The sequence below is a fragment of the Nansenia antarctica genome (genome assembly GCF_963989245.1).
Source record: "Nansenia antarctica genome assembly, chromosome: 2".
NCBI classification, from domain to species: Eukaryota; Metazoa; Chordata; class Actinopteri; order Argentiniformes; family Microstomatidae; genus Nansenia; species Nansenia antarctica.
In genome coordinates this window covers 14,277,039-14,287,361 of record NC_137675.1, presented here as the reverse complement: position 1 = coordinate 14,287,361, position 10,323 = coordinate 14,277,039, and the positions used below count along the sequence as shown (strand labels likewise).

General features: G+C 44.3%; 1 protein-coding gene across 2 annotated transcripts in view; it reads right to left on the bottom strand.

Annotated features, from left to right (window-relative positions):
• Window positions 1–764: 764 nt before the first annotated feature.
• The window catches only part of nt5c2b (5'-nucleotidase, cytosolic IIb), a 28,914-nt gene continuing 19,355 nt past the window's right edge, over window positions 765–10,323 (bottom strand). The window contains exons 12-19 of one of the 2 annotated variants that reach the window (XR_013937290.1): window positions 10,205–10,312; window positions 9,315–9,381; window positions 8,778–8,948; window positions 8,375–8,426; window positions 7,744–7,804; window positions 5,400–5,576; window positions 2,759–4,978; window positions 765–2,728 (exon numbers count right to left, since the gene is read on the bottom strand). Coding sequence is in view for 1 of the 2 variants with exons in the window: in XM_080524238.1 (XP_080380364.1) it covers window positions 4,742–4,978; window positions 5,400–5,576; window positions 7,744–7,804; window positions 8,375–8,426; window positions 8,778–8,948; window positions 9,315–9,381; window positions 10,205–10,312 (873 nt within the window). In the remaining variant the exon portion in view is untranslated. Of the gene's footprint in view, window positions 4,979–5,399; window positions 5,577–7,743; window positions 7,805–8,374; window positions 8,427–8,777; window positions 8,949–9,314; window positions 9,382–10,204; window positions 10,313–10,323 lie in introns of both variants that reach the window. The other variant, XM_080524238.1, reaches the window with a different exon arrangement.

Below are 10,323 nucleotides of genomic sequence, written 5' to 3'. Positions count from 1 at the left end.
GCTAGAAGAATTGTCTAGGTCCTATAGCACCAGGTTGTGGGACATTGAAATCTATTTGTGTATCTGACTTTTACCTTTCCTATTATACTGACTCTGCATTAAAGGTTCATCTGTTAAATACTGTACCTAACACTTGCTTTATAGTTGTCGCAATGGATTAACAGTATGTATGTATGTATGTATGTATGTGTATAGGCAAAATTGCAATTTAAAACTATGTTGTGATTATGTTGTGTTCCTCCTTAAGAGGAAATCATGTATTTGAGTCATGGACTTTTACCATTCCATATGATGATCTCAAGGGAGGCTAGTGGATATAGAAATCGGAGGTTACCATTCCATGCTTTACAATGAGCCCGGATTCTGATAGTGTACTGATGTATCCGTTTTTACAGAAAAGTCTGTCTGGTTGCATTATACTGTATATACTGTATACATACCCGCGGGAGGTAGGAATGCTGCAGCATCTGTGGTACAACACCCAAATGTCAACCCTCCAGACCACAGGGAGGAAAATTATACCAATGTGTTCTCCTCCTGTTTGTGTTGTGTGAACGTCTGCATATCCTGTACAATTACAAATACGGTTCTGTGGATAATCAACACATTGACCATTCCCATAGTATTTTTGCTGAAGATTCATCCACAAACGTGTAGGAAATAGCTTATTGTTGTACAGTAGAGTCAATAGTATCAATGCTAAAATGTATGGATATGGAATGTAAAATATGCACAACAGAAGGGGACAGGACACACAATTAATTATTATTGAAAATTAGCTTTATTGTACATGTAAATGTCATTTCCCAAATTTACACTTTGTATAATAATTCTGGAAACAAAAAAACAGTTCTGAGGAACATACAAGACCATGCACAAAATAAAATGTGGAAATAATGAATGAATAATGAATGCATGATAGTATTTGACACCCTGTCTGCGATTGTGGAAACATATCGGACATGTCATTATAACGAAAACATATCATTGGTTGAAAACATAATTGGTTGCGTCCTGAAGCTGTTCACCAGTTTTAGCTCAGACAAACCCACTGAAGCTGCTAAAGGGAAAACAAACTGTTTCTGAAACCCCAAAATACCAATGACTTAGAAAAAAATAAAATAATAATTAAATGAAGAATTTATGGAAATTCTCTTCCGAGACATGAAAATGGAAAGGCTTATTTACAACATTGTAAACTAAGATAATTTGAAAAACACTGTTTTTTTTTGTTTTTTTAAAGAAAAACATAAACCAAAGCATTGATAAAAATGTGCCATTTCAGAAGCAATTTACATACAGCACATGCTCTTCACATTTCCCAAATCAGCTTATCAGCAAGGCTATTTACTGAGTGCAACTTTACGAGGCAATATGACAAGGTAAATCTTGAGCAGAGCTTTCTCACTTTGAGGGGACATGGTTTTCATATAGCAGCCTAGCCATACCATAACAACCTGGACATAATTGCTTGCATTGGCCAGCCCTATTAGTTTATACATGCATAATGCACTGTAATGAGTCTCACAAAAGAATGGCTTGTAGTAAAGTGTTTTCACAGAAAAGGACTTCAGATTTTTCTCAACTACCAAGCTTTATTTAGTCAATTCTTCAGAAATGAGAAGAAAAAAAAAACACCCAACCAACCTTTAGGAGGAATTACTACTCCCTCAAGTGTCGTATTTCCAGTTATTGTTATCAAAAATCAATACTTAGGATACAAACATTTCACAGAGTAATAAAAAAAAACGACACTATATTGAACCGTTCTATTATAGTTCCTCTAAACAAATTCTACTCTTAAATTGTTATAAAGATCCCCAATTGAACTCACCAACACTCCTTCTCAACCAACACCACCAGATTACACAACAGACCAATCAGGTCTTCCCTTCATTGGTCCAAATCAACGGACCAATTGAACGTCTACAAAAACTACTGTACACTACTAAAAATAAAGTGATAAGAATGTTTACATAGACTTTTAGCGTACATCTGTTATTGCAAAAATACAACTTAATAAAATAAGAAAAATCCCATTCCGCCAGATCTTCAAGGCAGTTTCCTGTCCTAAATGACATACTGCATACCATATTTCTACCTTTCCCACAGGGTACAAGCAGTGCTGTCTCTCCCCAGACGCAAATGACGTGCTACACGTAGGCCCCCCAACCAATAGGGGGCCAGTCCGAGTAGACATTTTTCATCTTTTAGGGCCCCATAAAAGATTGAGCCGGCCCTGGGTACAAGGGCACATGGAGTACACTGTGGAGATGGAGTACACTGTGGAGATGGGTGGGGGACTAGGGAGACCTGGGCTACGTTCACTAGGCTCCAAATGTTTTAGTGTGAACTGTCATTCCCGTTTGAACACAGACATTTGGAGATGGTGAACGTCGCCCCCCAGGTGGGGATACTAGCAGGGACTCCTTTCAGTGTTTCCTAAAAGTGGTCCAAAAACTCCCCACTAACCAATACTGTACAGGTACATTCTGCCATAGAGCATCATAGGCCAGCTCGACTAGGCGAAATCCGATTAGCCATCCAAATATAGACATGCACATCCTTATCTAACCGGTACGCACATCGTTATCTACCGGTACTGGGACAAAACAGAATGATGAAATAAGGAAGAAAAGACCGGAGTTCTAATCTGTTCGATGCTCCCTAGTTAAAGCAGGAAGATTGTGCGCCGGCTTCTCGTCATTATTAGGCTACCCAGGATTGCCTGTGCCCTGTGCCCTGTTCCCAGGCCCACCTGTGCCCTGTTCCCTGTTCCCAGGCCCACCCGACCTCTCTGGGGCAGGCAGACAAACACCATCTGGCCTCCCTGGACCCTAGGACTGAGGTGTTACTGCTTCTGTCTGGTCTCTCTGCCTATGCATTCCTCTCAACGGCCGTGACACCGAGGCTATTTCTGAGTCGTGGTACTCTTCTCTTTGCATGCTAAGGCCACTTACACACTGCAGGAGTCTCTCTAGAATAGAAATATAACGGTAGAATTCTGTTCTGTAGAAAGTGTAGTATTGTAGAATTCTAAGTTCTCCAGGATGTACGGTACTGCGGAGGGGGGACTAGATGGTTAGGGAGAGATAAACAAGATAATTTTCCACATTTTTTTTTTTTTTTTTTAAGTCACAATGTAATACTCAAGATCACGCCTTACTAACAATTCCAAGCTTTAGTAAAAAAAAAATGTTTACAATACTGCATGTTAGATGCACATGGTGTAATGTTAAGATTGCATATGTATACAGGAGAACGAAAACAAATAAAATAAGTATTCGCATGTTTGAATGTCTTGCATTGTACAGTGTGATCCTATGGGAGAACAGTTATACAGCCATCATTTTTTCTCCGTAGTTTACACAGCTATGTACTGTAGCTAGTGAACTAGCTATCCAGCTACCATCACGTGACAGTTCACACTGTTGCTATAGAGCTCTGTTACCCTGTACTTACAGTTGCCTAGTAACAATGCTTGCATCTCATAATGTCAGTTGAATATAGCCATAGCAATTATCACAGTTTCAGGGGAGGCCGGTGAAGGTAGAAATCGGCTCATTGTGATGCATGGAACAGAATGAGGAACGGTATCCAACACAAATGTGTCGAGACCATTCCTTATTCCATGACAATGAGCCCGTCCTCCGATTTCCACTTCCACCAGCCTCCCCTGCGAAACAGTTCACTCCAGTGCTTCTTTTCCTTCCTCCATGTTCATTATTCACACAGCCCTCCACAAACAGACTTGTGCTTTGTGTAACCCACGTGTACACAACACTGTGCTTTAGTCCAGTAGAATGGATCCCCCGGGTTACAATCATTCCGGACGCAAACTCTACTTCGGAGCAGAGAGAGACACCATGCACTGATACCACTTGCAAAAAAAATCACAACAAATGAGTAATAACTTTGTGATCAGAAAAAAAAAAAGTCAAAACAAACAAACAAGAAAACGGGGAAAAAAAATTGGACCATCGATTCCCATGTTGCTCAATAATAATACGCACATTCTTTTTCAGCGCCGTACCAGAAAACGAAAGAAAGGAGAAAAAAAAGGGCTGAACACTTTTTCATTTCAAAGAGGATAACAGCAAAGGAAAACAGTACAGGGTAAATAATGTGCATACTGTTTAAGGAAGGCTATCGCTTTAGCCTCAGGAGCTTCACATCCAAATTACAGTATGAAGAACGCCTACGTTATGGTTCACAATGTAAACACAAAGAGATGTGGATTCTCTTGAAGGTCGACGTGAGAAAAAAGACTAGAAGGTCAAGGAAAGAACAGTAGTGTGTAGCTACGTAGCCACTAATACCCTTCTCTTATTCATTGTAAAAACCGATATAAAAAAGAATTTAAAAAAGGGAAAACCGTTAGAAACATAAAACTTTAAAAGTATATGGGGTCAAAGGTGAGTTTTGGGGAGAACCAAGCAGCACAGTTGCTATGCTATGCAGTTCTCAGATGCATAAACCTCTCGTTCTCATTCCGATATTCTCGGACATCTTCAGTTTAAAAAACGTAGCATCTCAATATCTCTATATATAAATCTCTTATACATAAACTTTCCATCTCCCCCTCCCATCCCCTCCTCCACTCCCCATCCGATCCCATTGTAATTCACACCTACTCCGGTCCTGATCCCTTCATAAGGGAACTCCCTTCGTTGAAACACACAAAAGAACACAAGCCTGGTTCGCCTGGTTCTCCTTCTCCTGAGATTCCTCCTCCATGCTGCTACTCTTCCTCCTCCTCCTCCTCCTCTTCGTCATCGTCCTCGTCGTGGCAGTGTGTGATCTCCAGGGGGGTCGTGGGGAACAGGTTGGGGGGTTTGATCTCGCTGACGGAGCGAGTGAGCTGACTCCTCTTGCATTCCAGGTCCTTGCACTCGGTGCAGTGGCGGTTGCGGGTGGCGAGCGGTGACTCCATGTCTATGTCCACGTGGGCGTGCTCCACCGTCGACTCGTGGGGCATCTGGAGAGGAGAGGGAGGGAGAGCGAGAGAGAGTGAGGAGAGGGGGGGGAAGGTAAGGTTAGAAAGTAATAGGCAAGTTAGATTAAACCCTAAATCAACCTCTAGTCATTATCCCTGCCCCATAAATCATGATACAGGTGATGGTACTCCTGCTGGGCATTGCTGCCTGACGCACCTCCAACAGTGCCTTTAGAACAGGTGTGCTGTGACACCTCACCTGTGAAGATTGGATATTTAATTATAAATAAATACATAATAATGATAATGAAAACGACCATCAGAGGGCTGGAGCTAGGGGTTGATTTGGGGGTAGAGGTTGATTTGGGGGTAGGGGTTGGTTTGGGCTACGGGGGGGACTAGGCGGGTTGATAGGGGCTAGGCGGGGTTAGGGGTTGATTTTGGGCTGTGGCCAGACACTCACCAGTACGTGTGCGGCTCTGAAGAGGTAGCTGAAGGGGTAGTAGAGCAGGTTGATGAAGGAGGCGGCGTACAGGTCAGCGTAGCGCATCACCTGGGAGGCAAACAGAGTCTGTCTGGAGCCGCTGCGGAACAGGCTGCCCATCATCCCGTAGCACATGTCCATGTCGTGGGTCACTTTCTGTTGAAGGACAAGGACACACCGGGTTCAAGGACACACCGGGTTCAAGGACACACCGGGTTCACAAACTGTGGACAAACAGGAGGTAGAGCCGGCGTCTAATGATCGCAAGGTTGGCAGATCAGTGGTTCGAGCCCCGGCTGGCCACATGTCGAAGTGTCCTTGGGCAAGACACTGAACCCCAAATTGCTCCCAATGAGCGGGCCGGCGCCTTGCATGGTAGCTTGTAGGGCTGCACGATTTGGGGAAAAAATCGAATTGCGATTATTTGGACAGATATCGCGATTGCGATTAATTTGCGATTATTATTTTTTTAAATAGCAAAAAAAAAAAAAAAAAAAAGGGAGTGTTTGTAAAGTGTGGCCATATCTCCGGCTAGGAAGGTCGTATCAACGTGCAGTTTGTTTGTACGTCTTCAGGGGACTTAGAGGCTCCCTCCTTTAGCACCCCCACAGCCCGAGCTACGAGTGAAAGAACTAAACTTACATTGGGTTGCTTTAAAGTTGGGTTGCTTTAAAATCAAGCTTCAGATTAAAACATGTGATGGAGCATTACTAACCTGACTCAGGTGGTTTGTTTCACACAACCATCTAGGAAAGCTTAATTGGAAGCTGTTTGGAAAAGGGCAGGTACTTTCAAAAAATACTTGGCAGGTGATTGGATGAATCTGTCTATCACCTATTTTCAGAGAGCATTACCACATGATACCATCAAACTATTAACTGCTCTAATTCTAATGCAAGGATGAGAACTTAAAAGATATGAATTGTATATATGATAACCTCATCTCATCTAGACAGGTGGCTACTTTCTAAGATGATCCAGCTATTAAAATGATCATTTGGGGATACACTGTGACTATAACTGAAAGGACCACATCTAGATGACTCGGTCAACAGTCGAACTGATGAATGATAGAATGGTGGTCTCTGACTATGGAGCACAGACACACGTCACCTTGACTTAGGAATCTGTGACATACTTCAGCCCAAGGCTAGGCTAGGCTAACCTCTGCGTCTTTAAAGCCGGCTGGTATGAACGAATGGTATGAGGTTATGCATACAGGACACATTCATGTTTGACAACAGAACAGTTAACTTCCATGTATCCATAAGCCTGCTATACTATATAAACACCAACCCGCAGGTTGCTGAGACTGTCAACTCTGTGTCTGTACTTTAACGCCGGGTTAGCATGAGTAGCTAAGCTAAGCTACCGTCTCGAAGACTACAAGTTAGCTAAGCTAAGTTTAAGGCTGGACTAACAGCACCGACATGCACTTGGCTGGTACAGTTAGTATAGTGAAATTGTACACTTAACCTGTCGCAATTATAACATACTAACGTTTATCATACGTCCAGTAAGCCATGTGGTGTTTGTCTCCGTTACGTTAGCCCAAAGTCTCATAATAATTGGACTGACTGTCGTGACACAACCTATGCCTGCGTTCGTAAATTCGCTCTGAGAGCGCCGGGTTCAAAGTCATAAAGAGACCAAGTAATTTGATTGGACAAGAGGTATTCCATGAGTGCTGATCAAATTTCCAAAAGAGGTTTTAATCTCAATGTGACTTCCTGGTAAAAAAAAAAAAAAAAAAAAAATCGCAGGCAAATCGCAGGCTTTGCGATTAGCTAATCGCATCATTTCAAATCGCGATTTCGATTTAAAATCGATTAATCGTGCAGCCCTAGTAGCTTGCCGCCATTGGTGTGTGAATGTGTGTGTGAATGTATGAATGAGAGGACATTGTAAAGCGCTTTGGAATAAGGCGCTATATAAATCAGTCCATTTACCATTTATTCTGACACAGTTATGTTTACCAGAAGACAACATCTATTTAATACTATTGAAAGGTATTTCCTCTAGATCTATGGAAGACCTATGATTTCTTCGTGAGGTGAATGATGACTCTTGGTAATCGAAACATCGAAGAGTATTAATTGGATTCATTCCAGCATCTAAGCCAATATCAGGGTTCTTAGAAGAAGATATTTGTGGGGGATATGAAAGAGGCACTGCTCAAGTGAGTTCACACTTATGATTTATTCTTAGATGACGTATACGTATACGTATAAAATTACGTATTCCTCTAGACTGTAATCGCTCTGGGGCCGTGTGTGAATATGCCGTTTACGTTGCTGTGGAGATGTGTGTATGAAGTGTGTACCTTGACCCTTCTCTGTATCGCACTGATGTCAGGTCTCTCATTACTGCTGCTGTCCAGGTGCCTGGAGAGAGAGAGGGGGGGGGGGGATGGTCACAAAATAAATTGAGAGTAAGTAAAAAAAAAAAAAAAGGAGAGAGAGCGGGAAACTGACAGAGAGAGGGAAATTGACAGGGGGAGCCAGATAAGTTGAGAGTGAGGGATAGACAGAGCCGAAGGGAGAGAAAGGACAGTGTCATCAGGATGATAGAGAGAGAGGAGGGAGCGTCCGGGAGAGATATGGGCTTCAGACAGTCTATAAATAGTCATCTGTGAACCCAGTTATCAAGCTGCTGAGGCCAACGCTTTAGACTTTGGCTCGTTGGCACATATACACACACACAGGCACACGCGTGCACACACACACACTCGCACACGCACACGCACACACGCACACACACACACACACACACACACACACACACACACACACACACACACACACACACACACACACATAGCAGGGCAGGCTGGGGTAGCGTAGACAGAGAGAGGGAGAGAGAGAAAGACAGAGGGAGAGAAAGACAGAGAGGGGGGAGAGAGAGAGAGAGAGGGGGGGGGGGGGGGGGGGGTGGGGTGATAGGTCCATACTCACTTGTACAGCTCTGCCAAGAAAATGTCCAGGCCCTGAAGTTCTTCAAATAACGCTGGAACAGAGAAACAAGGCCATAGTGAGCATGACTGTCATACCTCCCTCTGTCAATCACTCTCTCTCACCCACTCTCTCTCCAAGGTTCCCTCTCTCTCAGGCTCTCTCTATTCTTTCTCTTTCCCTTATCTCCTCTCTTCCCCAGACACTCTCATTCACTCTTCCCCTGGCACGCCATCACACACACACACACACACACACACACACACACATATTTCACTGAGAGGTTTACGAGAAGTGTTTTACAGCTGCGATGACGCATATCATCGTTGTGTGCCAGCGTGTCCACTGTAAGTGTGCGTGTGTGCGTGTGTAGTGTGTGTGTGTGTGTGTGTGCGTCTCCTCTCACAGCTCTTGTCGGTCCACACATGCAGCTCCTGGGCCAGCTCGGGGATGACCAGGAAGGTCCTCCAGCCCTGGCGCTTCTTGGACTTGAGGATGTCCCCGAAGATGTGGTCTCCGATGTAGACAATGTCCTTCCCCTTGGCCCCCAGCAGGTCACACACAATGTCAGAGGAGCCTAGGGAGGGAGGGAGGAGGTGGGAGGGGAGGGAGAATGAGATGAGGGTGAGAGAGAGAGAGAGAGAGAGAGAGAGAGAGAGAGAGAGAGAAAGAAAGAGAGCAGGAGGTCTCTAACACATCCACACACAGCACTGCACTCTAAACCTCATACGGTAAGCCTCCATTTGTTCCCTTTGTACAAGATCACCCTCTAAAAAGAGCATCTTCTAAATTCTACTCGTGTTCACCCAAGCGTCACACCTTCCTCAGCTACTCTTTAACAACACGTCAAAGAAAGCTTAAAAGCATTTCAGGTGGTTTGAGTGTCTAGCGTGTGTTCTATGTGCTGGTTCCTAGTTGTGTCTCACCGACCGAGGGGTCTTACCTCCAGAGTAGACTATGCCGTGCTGAAGGGGTCCCGTGTAGGTGCCGATCTTCAGCCGCCCCGTCGTCTTTGAGAGAGGAGAGAGAGAGAGAAAGAGAGAGAGAGAGAGAGAGAGAGAGAGAGAGAGACATACCATATATTACCAGTGTATTGCTATAGATACAATGGTAGTGGATGAGGCCAGAAACCCACACAAAAGTGTTGACCAGCGATGGCGGTGCGGGCTTACGAGAAAGCCAGTCCAAAGCCCGGTACTTCGAGCCTCGTGAACAAGGCCGTTTGAATTCACACAGCTGGGCTTTCTAGTCCTGCCCGTAGGTAAAGTTGGTTCACATTTTGCTGTTCGTAAAACCAGTTTGTTTTACTTTCTGCAGTTCGTAAGGTGGGAGAGCTATATGGGAGACGTTAGGATCAGGTCCTCTGCTTTCCCGATTAGGTTCTGTTAACATAAGCACTTTGTGACAATTGTATTTCTGTTAACATAAGCACTTTGTGACAATTGTATTTCTGTTAACATAAGCACTTTGTGACAATTGTATTTGGGGGGGGGGGGATGGAAGGGGGGAGATTTAAGCACCGAATAGGTCTGGAGTAAGCACGGAGTGGCTGTGGAAAAGAGATTGGCCGTGGCGAGCGGTGTCACGCACGTCGCGAGGCCCCGCTGTGGAAAGCTGGCTATTGTAAAAGGCCTTTGAGACTTGGTGAAGACATCGATGTACAGTGAGATACAGTACACAACAATGGACTTCATTATCGCTTCATTCAATAGGGCCCTTTCATTCTATATCATATATCATCACTTGGAGCTCTTGTTCTTGGCACAGCTGTGTGTGTGTGTCTGTGTGTGTGTGTGTGTGTGTGTGTGTGTGTGTGTCTGTGTGTGTACTCACGGTGTCCACTTGTCTGAGAACGGTGCCCTCTGCGAAGAACAGGGGCTTCCTGGCGTCCACCAGGATCAGGTCGAAGTACGACTGCCACGGCCTGTGGGGCAACCCATGCTGTAACACAC